The 22009-nt window shown below is 33.6% G+C and overlaps 2 protein-coding genes across 4 annotated transcripts; both read right to left on the bottom strand.

The window, feature by feature from the left end:
* Positions 1-2075: 2075 nt before the first annotated feature.
* LOC123888955 (U-box domain-containing protein 9-like) lies at positions 2076-4340 on the bottom strand. The gene is made up of 2 exons (XM_045938124.1): positions 3971-4340; positions 2076-3179 (listed from the first exon to the last, which is right to left on the bottom strand). Exons 1-2 carry the CDS (start codon positions 4226-4228, stop codon positions 2076-2078), a joined length of 1362 nt encoding a protein of 453 aa, XP_045794080.1. The 5' UTR covers positions 4229-4340.
* Positions 4341-5349: 1009 nt separating this feature from the next.
* LOC123903194 (U11/U12 small nuclear ribonucleoprotein 48 kDa protein-like) lies at positions 5350-11155 on the bottom strand. 3 transcript variants are annotated; one of them, XM_045953118.1, is made up of 6 exons: positions 9231-11155; positions 8997-9111; positions 8136-8243; positions 6872-7545; positions 5982-6779; positions 5350-5803 (listed from the first exon to the last, which is right to left on the bottom strand). In XM_045953118.1, exons 1-4 carry the CDS (start codon positions 10265-10267, stop codon positions 6913-6915), a joined length of 1893 nt encoding a protein of 630 aa, XP_045809074.1. In that variant the 5' UTR covers positions 10268-11155; the 3' UTR covers positions 5350-5803; positions 5982-6779; positions 6872-6912. The 3 variants fall into 3 exon arrangements, with proteins under 3 accessions (XP_045809074.1, XP_045809075.1, XP_045809073.1); XM_045953119.1 differs by having other exon boundaries at positions 5982-6023; positions 9231-10362; XM_045953117.1 differs by having other exon boundaries at positions 5982-7545; positions 9231-10362.
* Between the last annotated feature and the right edge of the window lie 10854 nt (positions 11156-22009).

Genomic DNA, 22009 nt, shown 5'->3' with positions numbered 1-22009 from the left:
GGTGCATTAATTAAATTTTTAAAAAACTACCCCTAATTGAATGAAAAGAAGTACAAAATCACTATTTCTATCCCTTAATAATTGAAGGGTAATTTTGGAAAGAGAATGTATATTAGTGACAAATTTAATGCAAAAACTGTTTTTCTTAATTCTTGTGCTTTTATGGATGAGTCTTATATATTGGGACGGAAATAGTATTATATACATCTGCAAGTGGAAATTGATGCTATTTAAACTTATCAGATTTTGAAAGAATTGTTAAATCACATTGATTTCAACTATTTGTCCAATTCAACCTTGTAGGACCCCTTTGCATCAAGGTCATCCCAACACCATGACTCTCTGTCTCTCTCTGGCTAAAACTTGTTTTTTCCTCATTTAATTTCTATGTAACCATCGCACTGGTTAAATTATAAACAGCATAATTTTCTGCTCCAAGAAAATACTAGTATTTAATACTATAAAAGTACTCAACAAAAGAAATAATACCATAGTTTTTTGTTTTGACAGAAAAATAATACTATAGTCTATAGTTAATTCTAATTTCTCAGCATAGTGCATTTACTGATATACCATGGTGCAGGAGGTAATACTAGTTGTTGTTGATGTCAGTAAAGAAATCAGCAGCGATTATGCAATCGAATGGACAATACAAAATGTGATCAAGCCTGATGATTTCTTAATACTGCTTGTTGTACTTCCTAGGCCAAATTTATATCAAAGGCTTAAATATCTACCATGTTGTTTTCTTTCTTGTAGGTTTTCACTTTTCACCATTCCACGAGTATTAGTTTTCATATCCTTATTTTAACTTTCAATTGAACGTGTGATGCTACGCGATGACAGGCGGTGAGAAGCACAAAAAAGAAAGCTCTTCTCATGAAGTTGATCAATGTAAAAGGGATATCCTTAAACAAACAATTTATGAATATGTCCATAAGATGCAGCAGCTATGCTTAATTTACAATCTCATGCAGGTACATTTCACACTTAATATTTTTCCAAGTTTTAATGTATTAATATTTCTCTTTTAAAAGTGGATCCGCACTTATTTGTTTCGAGTTGAATTAAGGCCTCTGCATATGTTGTTCCGGCCTTGGACCTGGCTTAACGTTAGGTGCTAAATTCTACTCACCTTTCTATATTCATTGAATAAATAATGGATCTAGTCACTATTATGGACCAGATACATAATTTATTCGATGAATCTTAAAAGGTGAACTGTCTCTTATAAAAAGGACCGGAGCCAGTAATTTTTAACTATTTGTTTTGTCATCCTAGGTGCATTACAAAGTGAAGGTTATTGTTGATGCAGAAGCGGGTTCAATAGCCACAAAAGCCAAAGAAATTAAAGCCACATGGGTGATACTTGATAGGTACTATTACACTTTAACTTTGTGAAGGCAATAATTTGAATAACAATGTGCCAACACTTAACTTTATAAATTTTTCTAAAATGCAGATTCCAAAAGAAGGAAGCTGGTCAGTGCATAAAACAGCTTAACAGCAATGTTGTACTCATAGATCATGAAATTCCTAGAATCATTAAAGCAGTAACATCAATGACATTGGAAAACTTCAGTAAGAGTCAGAACCAAATCAAACCAATAGAAAAAGCTATTCCTTATATCTTAGATGAAAATTTTGCAACATCTCCAAGCACTTCTGATATCAGAAGTTCCACCTTTGGAACTTACTCTTTTTCATTGCCTGCCGCAGACAAACAATATCATTTTAAAACCAACGATTGCACTATCAATAATTCTCATGATTTTCTTTATCTAGACTCTGAGTATTTCGACGACTTGAAGATATCTACAAGCGACATTGATGAATCAAATAAAAAATCAATCATTAGCCTCCATCAAGGAGAAGCATAAATCTTTCAATAGTTCATATGAAATTTAGTCAACATTATCATAATATGAATAAGGTTTTAAGTAGAAAGCTTCTTGTAAAGAGAAAATATGATACAATTGTATGCAATATACATAATATACACAAGAAACTCATTTACAAAGTGGTGAGTACAATTGTTTGCCCTTAATGGGAATTTGCTTGAAAGTTTCTCACAATTATTTAAAATTGACAGCAAAGAGACCCACAAGTGTTGAGGATTGAGCTATCTTGAGCCTATCGAGAATACCGCAAGCTTTCCTCTTAGCTCTTGAAGTTCCACATTGGGCAAGCTTAGACAATGTACCATTGGCTATTTCATCATCTCTAATTTCCTTCCTCTTTGTTTTATCGTTGAAAAATATTATGTACAATATTGCAACACAGTTCTCCTTGCTCCGATCCGAAACACTGTCATCCCTTAAAATATCCATTAAGAAAGGAACAGCGCCGTGACTTCCCAATGCCTCAATAGCCTTGGAATGGCTAGATAGAAGTGCCAATAAGGCCAAAAGCTCGTCGACTAGAACATGGTCCATGATGATCTTGCTGAGAATAACCTGAATTGCACCTTCTCGAACAGTCCTCGCTTTATTTTCATGTGCAATACATAGATTGAATATAGCCGAAGCAGCATCTTTCATTGCTGATGGATGTCCATTTTCTAAAAGATCGACCAAATATTTGATAGCACCGGTTTTTCCAATGATGTGTTTGTTGATATCAAGTGCTGATAATGACAAAACAGCTGCTGCAGCATTGCTTCTGGTTTGAATGGTTCCTGATTTCAATGAATCGATAATAAAGGCGATAAGCTTTTCATCCTCTGCGAAAACTCTCTTATTTTTTTCTTCTATTGAGAGATTTAGAACAGCTGTGATCAAATCCTCTTGGAGTTCAGGATCAATACAAGCCATGCCGGGTGAAAATGGAGTGAGTAATTTCTGAATCACTTCTGAGTCACCAAAGAGTGTTCGAAACGAAGGCATTCGCTTCGATAACAGCCGAAGCTCGCTTGCAGCTTCTTTTTGGTCAAGTGTAGATAATGACAGTTTGTGAAGTAATGAACTTAAACGGTATTTGTGTGCTTCGCTTACTTCTCCATTGTCGATTTCCCCAATAGGCATTGGTAGCTCAATTCCATGCTCCTTACACCACCTTGAAATCATGTCATGTACCAAATAGTTAGGAGAAAGGATGGAGTGAGAGAGGACATTCTGAGTTTGAGGGCAAGTTTTGTGGATTTCATTCAGCCACCTTTGGATGAATGGTCGATCATAAGTCTGCAGTACCGATACATTAAGTAAGTAATACAACAATCATGAGCATTGAATAACAGTGTAACACCCCAACCCTTTAATCCTTCCATATTGAAAATTGAAATCCTACTAAATCGAAAACCTTTCGACAATTGACCATGACATGATAATTTTGTCTCTGCAACCACAACGCGGCTGCAATTGAGGGCACATTAGTCACATTTACCTGCAATTCTCAGGAGGATCGTGACTGTACTGTGACTTAAAACCTTGGAATCATTATAACTAATTCTCAATCTACAAAAATTACCACTTCAAAATCCGCCCAAAAAAAACAACCAAGTGGAAATTAATTGACACCCCATCATATTTTATTTTTCAAAAGTCCGCACCGAAATCTGAACCGCGACATCATAATTTTCGATGTATCTGCAACCACAATGCAACTGCAATTGAGGTTGCATCAGTCATCTTAATTTACCAACAAATCTCTGCATGATTGCGACTACTACCACGATTTTAAAACCTTGGAATCATCATAATAACTAACCCTCTAAAACCCACAATTCTTTGCATGATTGTGACTACTATCCCGATTTAAAACCTTGGAATCATCATAACATCTAACCCTCAAGGTTTTATGATGCTTGAGAAACAAGTAACACTACAAAATCCCCCAAAAAATAAAACTAAACATGCAGCCAGAGAAAACTATACAGTCACCTAATAGAACACAATGATCCATCAAAATAAAATTAAAAAAAAATCATTCAAGAAATGATCTTTATATTAGTGAAAGAGAAAGAACAAAGTACCTGTCCATTAGCCAAGATAACAGGATCAGTCATAACATGACCTGAGATAGGACATCGAAACTGTGGAGGAACAGAAACAGATAAACGATCCAGTTTACGCGAGAAAGAAACACTACATTTCATATCTCGGAGAATAGAAAGAGCAGTGATAGCTTCATCAGCAGCATGCACAGTAAAGTCATCATTTTCCACAATAGTATTAACAAGTTCCTTCAATTTATCCTTCAACGCATATGTTTGTTCTTCATTGTTGGCCATTGCGAAACAAGAATTTCTTGCAACTAGACTTAGATGTCAAATCTTGGTACACAAGAAAAAGATTTGACAGTTAAAAAATGAATCTTGATAACAGAAATAGAATGACTTGGCAATTGGCATGCATGGTATGATGTTAGATAAGTAAATAGTTTAGAGGCCCACTTGAAAATAAAGCCACCGACCCACTTCACTATTGTGTCTTTGTGTGTGTGTCATACAATGTACTATACACAGTATTTATTTGTTATTCATTATTCAAGTTCAAGCGCATCATTCACTCCCATATCAAGGAAACCGCGTTGACTTATTAGCCAAATAAGCTATTATACTATTATTTTATGAAATACGGACACTCTTTGGATTAAGCATGTCTCGGTGTCAGACATGCTACAGTGTTCAACTCTAACGCTTATGATTAATTACATTGAATTATGTTATTTTTCAAATTATTATTGGTGTCAAAGTGTCGGTGTCTGAGTTTGTGTTCATGCTCCATAGTACTAACTGTTGAATTGAAGAGGTTGTTTAAGTGAAACTATATAAATATAGAAGAGCGTATACAACACACAGTCAATCATCTATTATGCATGCGTCAGGGAAGAACAATGAAAAATAACCAAAATAAATTGTAGAATTTTTTTTTTCTTGACCAAAAAAAAAATGTAGAATTTATGCCTATTGAATACTTATCTACATATTAGCCACCAATATGGAATTAAAAATCGTCTCTAATTCTCAAAAGAAAAGCATTCTCAACTTCCCAATGTGTCCTTTTGCAAATTTGTTGAGAAACTTGAAGTAAAATAATACAGTTAGTAGTTAAGTAAATGATTAATCCATTATCCAATCACCTAATGTTCTATTTTTTGTTAAATCTTTCATATTTTTTTGCAAATCATCTGATTAACTACAATTTGTTCTCGTAGAAATGTAACTTTTGAGTATAATAAAGCCACCCTTTAGATTTCATGCCCCTAATTCATTTTGGATAAAAGAAATAAACTAGTCTGGGTGAATCAAGGTGAAAACTTTTGACATGAAGGTACTATATAAATTTTGGAATATTGTTGCTACCCCGCATTGCCAAACCAAACGCAAGCAGAATCAAAACTCACTCGGACTTCATGAACTACAAAACTCATTCTAATAATGAAATGCATAACGAATGTAGCACGATAACCATATTCTGACAAATTAATCTTACGCTACTTTCAAAACGAAAAATAGCTATCAGAGGAAACATTCAGGGTAACTTGTTCTTTCCCCACATTAGTCTAATCCAATTGCATACTTGGGGCTAAACTGTGATAATTCCCCTTTAAGTTGTACAGCATTCTGGTATATCATTCAAAGTACCCTATAAAACCAATCAAGAGAACCTGTGGACATTCTTTCAAAATAAAGTTAAGTTCTCAAAAATGGGAAGAGGCAGTTCACAATCCATCTTATGACATACGACCACTTGGCCCTTGTGCAAAGCAAGAACTGAGACCACTTCTCTTCCAAAATAAATTGTTTGGTATTGTCTCCCGCTGAGCCCCGGCCTCCACAGTTATCATGGTTACATCTGCAGTCCTGAATAAAGACAGCCAGAGAACAAACGTATTAGATATTTTTAACAGATGTAAGCAGCACTTAAATTTAGACATGTCCAAAGTTATCTTCCCTCCCGCAGATACCAAACTACCCTGTCATTGTATTGGTATCCCCTAATTTCTATGCATACAAACATTATTTACAGGGGTTTACTTACCTGAGCTTGTAATCACTCCATCGCGGCTGAGTCTCTCTACTACTAAACAATGTTGAAACAAAGAGAAGTCAATTGATGTGTCACTCAGAAACAGCAAAATAAAAAGAAAAAAGAATAGAGGGAATTCAGGTAGATATTGAAATGTTCTGTTTTTTTTCAACCTGAATGAAATAAAGCAAAACAAGTTAGCCGTCAAAGGCATTTTGATTTCATATAATGCTGAAGTATTTAACAAATTTTCTTGCAATATATAATATAAATAGTTGAATAATGACAATGCTTGGCTAGCCTTCACATATTCTAAGCCAAGGTAAGCAGCAAGTGATTGGGAGAGAAGTGAGCACAACAGGGAAGTAGATGACAAGAAAATAATAGCAATTTAAAAGAATTCAAATCAAATCACTCTATATGTATATTGAGACAAAAAATTCTCTGAAGTTGTTTCACCTCAATACCTAAAGCTACTAAAGACATAGGATCCTATAAAATTGCATTTTGGTAATCAAATAATTCAATATCCAAATTAGAACATTAACATCTTATTTCATTTCTTCTAGCGACACATATACCATGTAATTAAACTAAAAAGTAACAAAATTTGTCACTAACACAATGAGAATTTTTATTGTGGTTGACATAATTGCATTTTGTTGCATTTAACTTGAGAGGAAAAATAAAGACATAGTGATAATATGGACAGTAAAATCACTCCAAGGAATGCTTCAAAGATACTATTTCACAGTTAAGGATACAAAAGAGGATACATTGCTAAAATCGCCAAAGCTTGATATGTTAATACTGCAAAATAATGCAAATAAACTACGTTAAAGTAGAGTTTCATATTTAAATTTATATTCAACTTCTAAATAGGAATGGCAAGCAAAACTTACCCACTGCATATGTAATGCCTTCATAGTTTTGGCTAGCATAGCTAATTAAGTTCCTTAGGATAAAATTTATCTGGCTTGATATATTTGTCATCAGGGGAGCTATCATGCTCCCTAACATCATGATACTCCGAAGGATCATAGCGCTCTGAAAATACATTTTGGTCCCTATCCTTGGTTCTTGACGAGTTATTGTACTTGTTTTCATTTGAGTAATCTTGTTTCTTATGATGAACTCTACGATCATGTGATCGACTATGACTTCTATGTCTTTCAGAGCTTGTTGAAGCACGATTTCTATGTCTTTCAGGGCTTGTTGAAGTACGACTCCTATGATTTCCTTGATCAGCACTCCGTTGATCTTCTCTGTAATGGTGGCTCTTGTGATGTCCTTGTTTATGTTGTTCATAATCTCTAGAAGTAGCATCATGTACAGCTTCGCTTTTGTCAGAATAATTTGTGTGAGATTGTTGCTCATGATAACCTGGGTTACTGATTGTCACTGCAGGTGAGTCATGACTAGCTTTTCCTGAATTATCGGCTTCCATGGGAATGGCGTGACTAGAAGGAAGTTTAGGAGGAGGCATTTTATTGTCTTCAGAAACACTGACGGGGCTCTTTACACCTGCAGCCAGATTGATTTCCTCCATGTATTCCGTTATCAGATCCCTCATCACCTTCAGAGTTTAGAATTAAGCAAAAAATCATTAAAATGCAAGACGTTAAAGAAAATAGTCAAAATTCCTCTGAATAATTTATTCTGAAATATTGCTAAAGACAAACAATCCAAACAAAAATCTCCTTCCCACCGAATCTGATATAGTACTGATACCAACTGGAATAACTACATGATAATTAAAAGATGTCATGATTATTCAGCTTCAATAGAGACAACGAACAATTAGAAAACAGAACAGAACCATGATTCAGTACTTAAAATTACTATTCCCTCCATCTCATAAAAATTATCCTATTTGGGCTGTGTGCGATTCTTAAGAAAATTATTAGTTGTACTAATTTTAATGATAAAATAGATTACATTTACTAAAACACCCTTATTGATTGTAGTTAGTGAAATAGTTAGATGAGTTGAAATATATAAGGGCATACTAGTGGGGTAAAAATAATTAATGCTTCATTGGTATTCTAAAGTGATAATTATTTTGAGACATAGAAATATCGCAAATAAGACACTTTTTATTAGACAGAGGGAGATTGATTCAATGATAGAAGCAGAAAAATTCAATAACCGTCCAGTAAGTCTAACCTGTATAGTTGATTGATTTCTCTTCTTGCCACGATAAGACATTCTTCGACGTTTATAATCCCTTTCTTCAGCTAGTAACTCCTCTCGTGTCTTCTCTTTTTGTGTTCCCTATAATTGAAAACAGATTGAAAATACGTCAGTTGTAGGTAAAACAAAAGAAAATGGTATATTTACTCCCGTGAATGTGATGCCTTAGATAATATGAACTTGGGTACAAATTTTGAGTTAACTGCTACCATTCTATTAACAATTTCTCATACAGAACTTGTCACTAATGAAAACAATTAGGATTGGATTTAGCCATCCTTTTGATGTTGTCGTAATTGGGGTCATGGTGGGAGCAGCCGCTATACTAGACTTAGCGAATAGCGAACCCATTTGATGATGGCGACTAGCAACCGGGATTGTGGCAGGGAAGCGGATGTAATGCTGATTTTATAACCCTAACAGTACATTTAAGCATACTAACTCCCTAATTACTTATTAGTCATCTGCTACGTATTTTAGTGTTCCCTAATTACTTATTAGTCATCTGCTACGTATTTCAGTGTTATAAATGTGACTAAAAAAGTCAAAACGCATCTAGTTAGACAGATCTGGGTTTACTACAATTAAAATAAATAAATCACCGCAGTTAACAAATAGAAGCCTTTTCTTGTTCAAAAAAAAACAAATAGAAGCCTTTGGATGAAAATCATACAACTTATATGTCGACACCTCCGTCTAATCTATTAGACGACTCTAATCTATTGAACGTAGTGAATCCAGATCCCTAATTAGACAAATAAAACAATTTAGAAAAACACAAAATGGAAAATTGTTTCCCAAAACTATATAAACCAGATTATAATTTATAAGTACCTGGTTATGTGAATGCTGCCGATGAACCCAATCATACTCAATTATAGGTCTATAATCAACACGCTTATTCCGCTCTTCGTTAGCTTTGTCAGATAAATAACAATGCTCAGCTTTCCTATATAATCAAATCGCCATAATTCATACTAACCTCATGATATCCACAAGTTTCAAATTCACCAAACAAGTATTCATTCATGTGGCAAAATGATACAGAATATAACAGAAAATACATACAGCTGATAGTTATTTGATGGATGCGGAAACCAAAATCCCTTAAATTTACGTTCAAGCAATGCTCGTTCATGCAACGCCGCAACACCCGCTACAACTTGCGGCATTAAAATCTTCTTCTCCCGAATACAATCTGTGGTATTATTCTTCTCTTTCTTTGAATCAACAGAATCACCAACCTCATTCTCTAAAGGAAACAATAACAGAACCGAAGCACCAACAAGAATACATTTTTTCACAAAATTAAGAACAAACAATTTCCCATTAACACCATACAAAATCGAAACCTGAGATTCTAACCATACTAAAGCATTATTCAAAACAGAAACATCTCTAAGAATTGCCTTAAAACACAAACAAAACAGCAAAAAAATATGACACTGCATAGAAGTATCAATTACAACACCAAATTGAGGCGAATTCGATAACAACCAGTTCGCCATTTCACTCTCTTTCGCAATTCCAATACCTAGGATTGCACGAAAAACAGAGTTCGAAAACGTAATAGGAAAATTGTTCCATGATTCAATTTCACGTGAAATGTAAAAATACTCAGAAGGAACAATGGGGGAAGGTTTGGGATTATGATTGAGTGTGGTATTGTTGTCTGAACATTCTATTGATAGAAAATCAGGGAGATGAAAAGTTGCGGAATTAGCGACGGAGGTTGCGTCGGAGAAAGTAACGACGCCAGGGCAATCGTTGTAGAAAAAATTGGAAGTGAAATCAAAGTAAGAAGAGAGGTGAATGGAGTTAGGGTTTTGGAGGGTTTTAGGGTAAGAGAGAGAGGTGAGGAGGTGGTTGAGGTGGGGAAGGGGGTTAGGGGAGGATGGGCAGCGGAGGTGGTGGAGGAAAAGGGAAGATGGGGGCATGAGGTGGTTGGGATTGAAAGGGCAGGGGATGAAATTGGTGGTTAGGGTTTGGGGTTGGGTGGTGATTGAGAGGATTTGAGTTGAGAAAGTGAGGAGGTTGGTGAGGGATGAGAGTGTTGTGTTCAGGTGGTCGGAGGAGGTTGGTGGTGGTGGTGGTGGTGGATTCATGGTTGTTTAGTGCAATGTTTTTGAGTTCAGTTTCGGTCTTTTTTCAACATTTCATTCAATATACGAGTTAAGATTAAACCGGGTCTTTTGACACTTTTGTTTTAAAAAAAATAATAATAATAATAATTTAAGCAAACCAAATTAGAAGTAACTCTCACTCGGCAAAAGTTAATGTGCATAAGACTGTTTTTATGCACAGTGCATAAGTCAATTATAGTCATTTGATCATGGAATTGTTTTGCCACATGTTACGATCTGAATGTGTGACACTGTGAGCCTTGTCACACACGATCACACTTAGATCACACAGCCACGAAATCGCTCGTCTACGCCGTCGCCGTTTCAAAGCTTCTTCTCCGTCGTCTTCTCCGTTTCAAAGCTTCTTCTCTGTCGTCTTCTTCGTTCTCTCCATCGTCTTCTCCGTTTTCTCCGTCGTCTTATTCGTTCTCTATCTGCATTGTTCGACGATTCTGTCTGTTCATTGTAGTACTAGAGTAAGCTTCTTCTGATTTTGATATTCATTTTGATTTTGTCTGAACTGAATGTTGTTTTGATTTGAGAATTAGGTTTTATCATTCATCACCATTGATTTTGATTCTGATTTTGAGAATTAGGTTAAACTAAATTGAATTTTGATTTCATCATTCATCACCATAGATTTCACATTGACAGAAGAAGATTATGTTGAATTGAATAATTTAGGAATTGAATAATTGCAAAATGAAACCCTAAATTGATTTTGAATCACAATTGTGTTCTCTGCATATGAATGTTGTAAATAATGAAATGAATATTTGAATGTTGAAGAGGACCACTTGAATATATTTGGTTGTTGAATTGAAGTTGTGTTAATTGAGTCTCTCTATCACTCACTGTTGAAGTCAATCCAATCCAATCCTCGTAGAGAAACAGTATTATAATATTCCACAAAAAGCAAAACTGTGTCTGCTATGATCTAAAGCATTATTGGTTCTTTTTCAGGAAACTGCAATAACCTTTTGTCTTAATCTAATCATCTCTACCTAAAACCATGAGGCAATACCAATGGTTTCAGCCTAGTTGTAATACTCCAATTCAATGTTTGTATAACCAGTTTAGTGCTAGACCAATTAGAGAGTGTTGTTTTGCAACTATTGCTCATAGAAACAATTCTGATGTTGATAAAAATGAATCATCACAATTGAATTGTTGGTATTTGTTAGTTCTCTCATGTTTTTTGAAATCAAGAGGATTGTCCAATCCCTCTTCGGTAAAAATAGACTTATGTGAGTGGATTTTTGCACTGGTTGTGTAGTTAGTTTGTTATAATGTGTTTCTTGATGTTGCAAATGAAATTTTAATATTGCTGATGTTCATGCAAATGGAACCAATGCATGCTTTTGACATTGACATTATTCTAGCATATGTAACACTCAAACCCATTATTTAATAAAATTCTACCATGATAAATCTTTTTCAAAATACGCGGCGGAAAATCAAAGTTTATTATTATAAAAGTCATGGTTCGAGCATTACATTCTTCAATCAAAATAATACTAATGTAGTTAATTAGTAAAAATGCTTTATACAAAATAAATCTTTATAAAGATACATTTTCCAAAGTAAATACAAATAGTCATGAAGACTCTATATACTAAATACAACCATTTCCCGTGTCACAATCAGAGCAGAGCTTCACCGACGACTCGACATCGATAACCACAAAACCTGTGAATCTGGACCCCCAACGGTCTAGCACATAACACATAAAAGAGAGTTAGATAACATACTCAAAATATACAAGTGTAAGTAAATGGTACTTAAACACTTCATCATTAATCATGCATATTCTAACTCATGCATAATCATACATTATACATATACATCATCATCTATCATTCAATTATAAGTTCTAGATCATTATAATCAAACATCACTTCATCGAATATCAATAAGCACACTTAGCAAAATATGTGTCACATAACAATTATCACATAAATGCAAACATATGTGTCACATATCAAATATCAAATAATGTACACATATCCTAATGCAATCTAATGCCACAATCTTCATGCTATGTCCCCTAAACATATCTAATGCATGTGGTACCATCGTCTTTATTAGAGTATCTCACCTCTAATATTCGTCTTTATCGGATAAATATAATCCGATATCCGTCTTTATTGGAATATCCAATATACATCAACAATTCATGAATGCATGTATGTAATTCATGAATTCACACTCACACAATTAGCATTTTGCTCGTCATTTATAATGTGGAACACTATCCGACATTTCGTCTTTATTAAGATAACACTATACCTTAATATACGTCTTTATCGAATAACATAATTCGATATACTTCTTTATTATAATAACATACTCTAATATCCTTCTTTATTAAGTTTATTAACACCTTAATATACTTCTTTGACATTTAAACAAACATCATCGATAATCATCTTCCAAAACAAGATACACACACATAATCCAATTGCATACATCATCACAATCATATTTATTCTCTAAGATTACTCAATTAATCTCATACAATATGTTCATTATCCATATTATAAGCATATATGTCTATTACAATAATTAACATACATAATATAACATGTTAGAACCCTCAAAGCCATTCAAATTTCAAAACAGCAAAGTGTTGTGCTGTCACGGTGGCTTAGCGATCCGTAGCGAGCCGTAGCGAACGGTTCGCTAAGCGAAGGCCTAGCGAGCATCAGCGAACCACACCAGTGGGACACTGGCTCCTGGCGAGCCGTAGCGAAGGCCTTTTGTCAGGAATGCTCAAAACATGCGATTTTCACTTCAAATCACCCAAAAATCCCATTTTTCATGTCATAAATCCCAAATGAGTTTGTATTCAAGTGTAACAAACATACCTAAACACAAAAGGACGGTTCATTTCACCGATCTACCATTTTTACTACGAAAAAGTAAAGATTTACCATTTTTACTCAAAACACTCAAGAACACAATGTTCTTGAGTTTAATCCTTTATAAATCTCGTTTTTATCAAATAAATCCGTTCATACATCATGATAAAAGCATGTTAAACATGTTATGAACCTTAGATTCGATTTCCATTAAGAAAATCCATCCAAAACTAAAACGAAAATGGGGTGGAGGAAGTTCGGGTAAGGAGAAATCGACATTCTCCCCTTCCTCGTATCACCCACGAATATGAAATCTACTCTCTTACCTTAATCCGACGAAAGCTCGACGATTTGCTCTTGACCTCTCTTGCTCAAGCTTGCCCTAGCTCCCTCTTGCTCTCCCTTCTCTCTAGCTCTCCACAAGAACAAGAAAAATGAGACTTTCTCTCTCTAATGGGCTATATAAACTGCCCCCTCTCATGAGACAAGCCCCATTGGGCCTCATGAAGGGATTTAAGAGGAGTTTTTCAAAAATTTTATCCTCTTAGCGGATTCCCGATGAACGGATCTTGATTAAACCATTAATCACAAATCAAAGAACACAAAACCACAAGTTTATGTGTTTACCTCTTGAAGTGCAGAACCTTTGAAGTAGAAACTGTTTCTGATCACGAGCAAAGCAAAGTAGCGATGCATCTACTCAGTCCACACGAACAGACCTTCTCCGATGACCGGTGCTAGCCAATTCCACCAGAGATTCAGAGAGAACCGGGTTTAGAGAGTGGCGGCTAGGTTTCACTTTGTAAATTAGGTTAAGCTTACAAAACTTCATCACAAGGGTTCTATTTATAGAACCACTTGTCTGGTCATCAAGCCAAGCACTGCACCGTACCTTACGGTGGACCGCATTTCTCTATTTTTCATAAATTAAATAATAAGTCATACTTAATTATTTAATTACTAATAAGTCCTGCTTATTATTTTATAAATAAGTCTTACTTATTTATTTCTCTCATCTATCTGTCCTTTGTGTGTGACCCTATAGGTTCTCGTAACGTTGGCAATAATATTAAATCACATATTTAATATTATAAACAGTGAGCGGTATCTAGCAACACATCACTGCTACCCAAGTGACGAGAATGTCATGTGATCTGACGAAACCTTTATGTGATAATGATCGTGTGTATAATTACCCCTTTGCCCTTATATCTATATTGAACATAAGGCATAGATCGTGTCACCCTTGTATGGTTCAATATCTTATTTCTTGATCCCAGAATATACTGAGCAACGAATAAGCTCAATATCTCATATTGACTTAGTTCGGCGTGGCCACGCATTTTATCAGTCATATTCAATCAAGAGGCCTACAGATATTGCTCCTGTTATGTAGGAGGGGCAAATTCCATCTAGGTCACTCATGTCCCTCAACATGATTTATAGAGTACCCATCAACCGACTTTATAGTCATCCTGTTACGGACAATGTTTGAACAGCAACTAAGTACTCTACTCCACATCTAGGGTCCATAGTGGTTTCAGGTCGAAGGGTGGTATACACCATTATCACTATGAGAATAACTTATGACACTTTTCATAACATACTATGTAGTATTCTCATGGCGGGTCAATCCAATATAAATATTACTCCTAACATTTATATCTATGTGAAGACTTGATATCTCATATCCATGACTCGTGAGATGAGGTCATCAGGTTACTCACATAATAGTCTCTATGTTTTATCGTTATCCCACATCACAGTAAAACTTGACTATGGATACTTTAAGAATAGTGTCCTTATGTTTAATGGAGTCTCACTATTAAGTCACACTTAATGTTCCATTAATTAGACTAGCTATTCTAGGGACTTTATTAGTTTCAAATAAACATAATAAAGTAATGCCTTATTATATATATTAAATATATAAATCAAAGTCATCATACAAAAGACGATTCTATCAAAATAGATTGGCTTTTAGGGCTTACTCCAACAATCTCCCACTAGCACTAAAGCCAATCAAATATTAACTCAAAATCTATTGGACTAGCGTCATCATCAAGCATATCCTATGCAAGATTTTCTATTAGTGGATAAGGAACTCTTTCCTATGTTGGTACCCGATACATCTTCCAATTCACACTTTTGATCTTCTATCAAAAGGAAATAAAGTGTCAAAACTTGTATTTGAATCGTTGGTGAGATCTGGTTTTCCGTTGCTTGCAAGATTAAACCATTACCATCTTTAATGAGGTCAAGGGAATCTGCAACGTAAGGAAAACAATTTTCTTCCTCATCTTATGAGACAAACGATTCAAATCATATATTTGACCTTTGTAATAGATATATCAATCTTCTGAAACTTGTAAGCTTACAGATTTGACATCCGAGCATAAAGTTTATTCCAGACTACAAACTGGTTATACTGTTCTTTGGTTTGGAAAATCAATATCATTGTAACTCATTTACAATGATCCTTTCCAGATCCAATCAAGAAGTCATCCTTAGTCCTTTTAAGATATCCATGGATATTCTTGATGGTGATCTAATGACAATCACTAGAAATAATTTGGTACATATTGTTTTTGCTAATAGCATATAGTACATCTGGTCTAGTACATATCATGATGTACATGATCAATCCAATTGCCAAAGCATTTGGTTACTCCTCATGCATCCCTTTCTCGTCTAATGAGGTTGGATATTGTCTTTCAGACAAAATACATCATGTGACGTATGCAATGATTTCAATAAAATTAAGCACACGAGGTGTCTGTACACTTCATCAAATATGTATGTAGGCTAAGGTTGAGATATGTCAACTATCTATCTCTATAGATTTTGATTCCTATCTTTTAGGAAGTCTCACCTAAGCATTTAATCAAGAAACAATTACCTAATCATGTCTTACATGTGTAGTGTATGAAAATTGTCTTGATGATCAGTATGTCATCCACATACAATACCAGATTAATTTAAATACTCCCACTGAATTTCTTGTGTGCACAAGATTTCCTTTATTAATCTTAGTTTTCATAAAACTAGATCAACGAAACCGATAATTCAACTTTGAGAAATTTGAACAAATTCATAAATGAATTTTGTAATTTTTACACTTTCTAGCATCCTTTAGATTAACGAAGCCCCATCCATATGTCAAATACATATGTAAGGTCATTCCAATTAAGGAATGTAACCTCGTTGTCCATCTGCCAGAACTCGTAATAAAAGATACAACAATTGCAAGTGAAATCAAATGAGTTTAAGTACTATGATTGAAATAAAGGTTTCATCATTTGTGTGAAACTTTTCACATCCAATCACACCATAAAGGTATTCACAATACCATCCATGTGAGTCTTTACAATAAGACCCAATTTCATCATATGGGTCTTACCCATTTAGATGTCAAAACCAATATCAATATATGGTTTGTGTACATGGACTCTATTTAAGATTCCGCCACTTCTCAGAATTTAGGTCACTCACGACCTCCTAATAAGTCACATTTTCATCTTCTATGAGCATCAGATCACCTTGTTGAGTCATGGTAAAACCATGTCTCTCAACCGTGTGATATGACATATCCGACTTATATAGGTCTTGTGCTACTCGAATTGGTGATCCAATAACAACCCTTGTGGAACTGATTCCATGTTCATTCTCAAAAGATATGTATTTTGTGGTACTTGAATTTACTCAAGTTCTACATTACTCCCACTATCTATTCTAGAGACACATTCCTTCTAAAGGAATATTTTAATTCTAGTAACAAAACAACTTTTGTCATAGTGAGCGTTGTAGAATTAGTATTCCTGAGTTTCTTTAGGATACCTCCACAAATACACATTCATCCAAGTCGGAATTAAGTTTATCTAATAAACCTTACAATCCAAACTATCATAAAGTCGAACTAGGTACTCTTACCTCCATATCAAATATGGTGTCTTTATGATTTCTTTTATTGGAACTTTTGTGGGTAAAGAATAACTCTAATTAAAATAAATTTCCGAAAGACTCGTTGGAGATATAAACGAACTATCTTATTTGTAATCAAGTTAAACATGATGTAATATAATTAGTTGTTACTATACTCCTTATCTAAGTATTTACCATTACGACTTGTTCGTATGGTCTTAATACTTTTCAAAATTATTCTTTTACTTCATTCATAAATTCTTTGAACAAATTCAAAGAATCATACTTTGTGTCAACCACACATATTCACAACTACTAAGCTAATTAGTAATGTAAATGAAGTAAAAGAAATAAAATTATATTTAGCAAATAATTAGTTTAGTGGTTCATATACATCTCATATGTATATATTTCAAATAGATCAAATGTCACTTTGCCTTAGTTGGTAATTGACATACTGAACTATTTTCAAAAGTGGAACTCACATCCTTCAAATGATATAAATCAAATGAGTCCAAAAATTCCTATCCATGGAGTATGAAAATGTGTGTCTCACCTATTAGTACTAAACAATATTAATTGCCACTAATTTACAAGGTTCAAATCTTATTTGTTCCTTATTCATCATTGTTACAGATAAGGTTATCAAGTTGATGGAACTCAATTCCATTACTCAATTAGAACAATAGAATAGAAAACATTATTTGGATAATGAAACAACACTTGTCTATTATTCAAACAATCAGTCCTTTTTCTTGTCAATACAAGGTTTAGGTTCAATGTTTCTATTATTAAATGAAACATAATAACAATTATTTGGTTCCATGTCAAACTCAACTTCTACGATCAATGAAACTATATTTCATTCTAAACGTAGGTTGACTTTATCTATGGTCAAATTTTCACTTCTTTAAAACAACTTCATATTTCAACAAATATGAAATTAACAACTGGTATCATATACCTAAGATAAAAAGTGGATAATTTAACTTTCTATAACAAGGTCTATGAAGAAGTCTTACTTCTTTCTTCCACTTTAACTCTTTCAAAATCATTAGTAGTTTTTCTCGTATTTGAGAGAACCATTCTCAATACATGTACCAATTCAGAAACTCCTTTCTGAACTATTTATCCTTCGTAAGGACATTTTACAGTAAAATATAAAATATATGCCAAATATATCTAACTACGAAAATAAGAATATTTGTATCATGATTAAAACATATTTAACTAGGTCTTTAATTAAATATGCTCCCACTATTTTACTCAAACCAAATGACCCTCGACATTTGATTCGGAAAATCTCGTTGGAAGATTTTCTAGTGGGAATGAGATCCATATTTTACTATGTTCTAAGTCAGCGTTGGACTGATTACACAAAACATAGTTATTTTAGGTAGGAAACTCCTTTCCAATTGTATCTCATACAACTCTCATATCCTTTTCGTTGGGTGAATAACACTTATTCTAATCCATTATATGGAGTAACCCAACACTTGCTTCTAAAATCATATAATCATATTATATTTCTTTTAGTTAAGTTAGACCCAATGAATAGCAATCGGGTAAACTGGTTACCTCACCGCAACTTATCAATATAGACAATGCACTTTACGTTGGCAAAACCTACATTGATCGATATTGATCTTGAAGGGTGCTAAATGTTGGAAAGCTTTCAACTTAATATTTCTTTTAAGGGATTTTAATTAAATTTAATCTCACCGTATTTTGTATCTCATACAAAACGTGTTTCAATTTACATGACACTCATGTAAATATATGTTTAACAATTATATAAAATATTCAAAACATATATAATTAAAACATTCATCTCATGCATCACATACATAAAATAAACTAAGGTAGTATAGTTATGGCCTCCTAAAATGAAAGAATTAAATAAACTAATTTATTACAATTCTTTGACCCTCGAGCAAACTTTTCAAGTTACTCCGTCGACATCCTTCGTTTGGCTTTGTCTCCCGTCATCACGAGCAATTACAATTATTTAAAATAAATAAAGTAAGTAAATTATTACGACACGCAGGCCGTATTTATAAAATAATAAACCACGACACGCAGGTCGTATTTAAACCAAATAAAATAAACGCCAAACACACTAAGGCCATAACTATATACCTCTAAGAATTAATTGATTAAAATTTAATCAATTAAAATAATCAATTATAGTATTGCACTATTATTATTAATCTCAAAATTTGAATACATAAAATTAATTCAAATAATTAATTTAAAACAGAATCAAACATTTTGATTCACACGCTTTTAAAGTGCCAAATAAATTAAATTTGAATCAAATCTTTTAATTCACAATTAAATCTTTTTATTCAAAACCAAAACAAATTTATGCAAATTGAGCAAATTATTTTGAATAAAATTATTGACGATTCTCCAATCATCAAATATAGTAATTTAATTAAAACTCTTTTAATTAATAATCAATTTTGTAGTATCAAATCATATCTTAACAATTAAGAGCCAATCGTAACAAATCAGAGTTTTTATTTGTCTCACAAATATATTTATCTCATAAATATAGCTTCCAATTTGTTACAAGCAGTATGGAAAATATTTCCAGAGACTATACATATTAAAAGCAACTTCAATCAAGTTTGTTATATCCAATAACAACCAATTCACGTTTTATCAAATTGTATATATCTCATATATAAAATAAGTGATAAAGAGAATATTGAATCATATTCAAAACTAGAGAATTTGTTATTGAAGCACATATAGCCACATAATAAAGAAAATATCAACATATAATCTAAATTATGCATATAAACTTTTGATACTGGTATAGCAGATCACACATAGGGATTAAAATATTGTTAACATGTTGCTTCTTCAAATTAAACGTGAAAGCAAAATCAAGCACATGAATCAAAACACCTTTAAAATATTGCGTCAATATAATTATTATAATAGTTTTGAATCTAATAATAATAAAATTATATACTAGTTTTCGAATCAAATTCCATCTGCTCCAACCATTGAAGCATAAAACTAGTAATTATCATTCAAGTATATATCACATATATACAGAACAAAACCAGAATGCTTTTCACGAAGAACAACATATATACAATTAAATAGATTTATATAATTATGAATATAACACTATATAAACATCAATATATATCAATCCGATTTGAATATAATGATTTAATTAGAACCGAAGCTCTGATACCACTGAAGGGATTTAAGAGGAGTTTTTCAAAAATTTAATCCTCTTAGCGGAACAATCCCGATGAACGGATCTTGATTAAACCATTAATCACAAATCAAAGAACACAAAACCACAAGTTTATGTGTTTACCTCTTGAAGTGCAGAACCTTTGAAGTAGAAACTGTTTCTGATCACGAGCAAAGCAAAGTAGCGATGCATCTACTCAGTCCACACGAACAGACCTTCTCCGATGACCGGTGCTAGCCAATTCCACCAGAGATTCAGAGAGAACCGGGTTTAGAGAGTGGCGGCTAGGTTTCACTTTGTAAATTAGGTTAAGCTTACAAAACTTCATCACAAGGGTTCTATTTATAGAACCACTTGTCTGGTCATCAAGCCAAGCACTGCACCGTACCTTACGGTGGACCGCATCTCTCTATTTTTCATAAATTAAATAATAAGTCATACTTAATTATTTAATTACTAATAAGTCCTGCTTATTATTTTATAAATAAGTCTTACTTATTTATTTCTCTCATCTATCTGTCCTTTGTGTGTGACCCTGTAGGTTCTCGTAACGTTGGCAATAATATTAAATCACATATTTAATATTATAAACAATGAGCGGTATCTAGCAACACATCACTGCTACCCAAGTGACGAGAATGTCATGTGATCTGACGAAACCTTTATGTGATAATGATCGTGTGTATAATTACCCCTTTGCCCTTATATCTATATTGAACATAAGGCATAGATCGTGTCACCCTTGTATGGTTCAATATCTTATTTCTTGATCCCAGAATATACTGAGCAACGAATAAGCTCAATATCTCATATTGACTTAGTTCGGCGTGGCCACGCATTTTATCAGTCATATTCAATCAAGAGGCCTACAGATATTGCTCCTGTTATGTAGGAGGGGCAAATTCCATCTAGGTCACTCATGTCCCTCAACATGATTTATAGAGTACCCATCAACCGACTTTATAGTCATCCTGTTACGGACAATGTTTGAACAGCAACTAAGTACTCTACTCCACATCTAGGGTCCATAGTGGTTTCAGGTCGAAGGGTGGTATACACCATTATCACTATGAGAATAACTTATGACACTTTTCATAACATACTATGTAGTATTCTCATGGCGGGTCAATCCAATATAAATATTACTCCTAACATTTATATCTATGTGAAGACTTGATATCTCATATCCATGACTCGTGAGATGAGGTCATCAGTCTACTCACATAATAGTCTCTATGTTTTATCGTTATCCCACATCACAGTAAAACTTGACTATGGATACTTTAAGAATAGTGTCCTTATGTTTAATGGAGTCTCACTATTAAGTCACACTTAATGTTCCATTAATTAGACTAGCTATTCTAGGGACTTTATTAGTTTCAAATAAACATAATAAAGTAATGCCTTATTATATATATTAAATATATAAATCAAAGTCATCATACAAAAGACGATTCTATCAAAATAGATTGGCTTTTAGGGCTTACTCCAACACCTCAAGCCCACTAACTTAGCCCAACTCGCGTTAACTCTCACTAACTCGCGCGTTAACTAAATCTCTCGATAAATAACTTAAAGTTACTATCTTACTTAAAAGCCACGTCACCAAATAAATAAACACTTACATAGTGAATAATAAATTTGGGTCGTTACAGCATATACTTCTGGTTTGGTTCTTATTCTTGTTTTCATAAAAATTGGAGTAGCTTTGTTAAAATTTTA

This window comes from Trifolium pratense, linkage group LG1, assembly GCF_020283565.1.
Source record: "Trifolium pratense cultivar HEN17-A07 linkage group LG1, ARS_RC_1.1, whole genome shotgun sequence".
NCBI lineage: Eukaryota > Viridiplantae > Streptophyta > Magnoliopsida > Fabales > Fabaceae > Trifolium > Trifolium pratense.
This window is presented reverse-complemented; position numbering and strand designations above follow the sequence as displayed.

Bases quoted from the DNA above. Each gene is read 5' to 3' on its own strand.
- LOC123903194 (XM_045953118.1), bottom strand. From the start codon at position 10,267: ATGAATCCACCACCACCACCACCACCAACCTCCTCCGACCACCTGAAC. The intron at 8,244-8,996 runs GTACTTATAAAT...TTTCAATTATAG, and splicing joins GGCAGCATTCACATAACCAG to GGAACACAAAAAGAGAAGAC. The intron at 7,546-8,135 runs GTTAGACTTACT...TAAACTCTGAAG, and splicing joins GAAATCAATCAACTATACAG to GTGATGAGGGATCTGATAAC.
- LOC123888955 (XM_045938124.1), bottom strand. From the start codon at position 4,228: ATGGCCAACAATGAAGAACAAACATATGCGTTGAAGGATAAATTGAAG. The intron at 3,180-3,970 runs GTACTTTGTTCT...TCGGTACTGCAG, and splicing joins TTATCTTGGCTAATGGACAG to ACTTATGATCGACCATTCAT.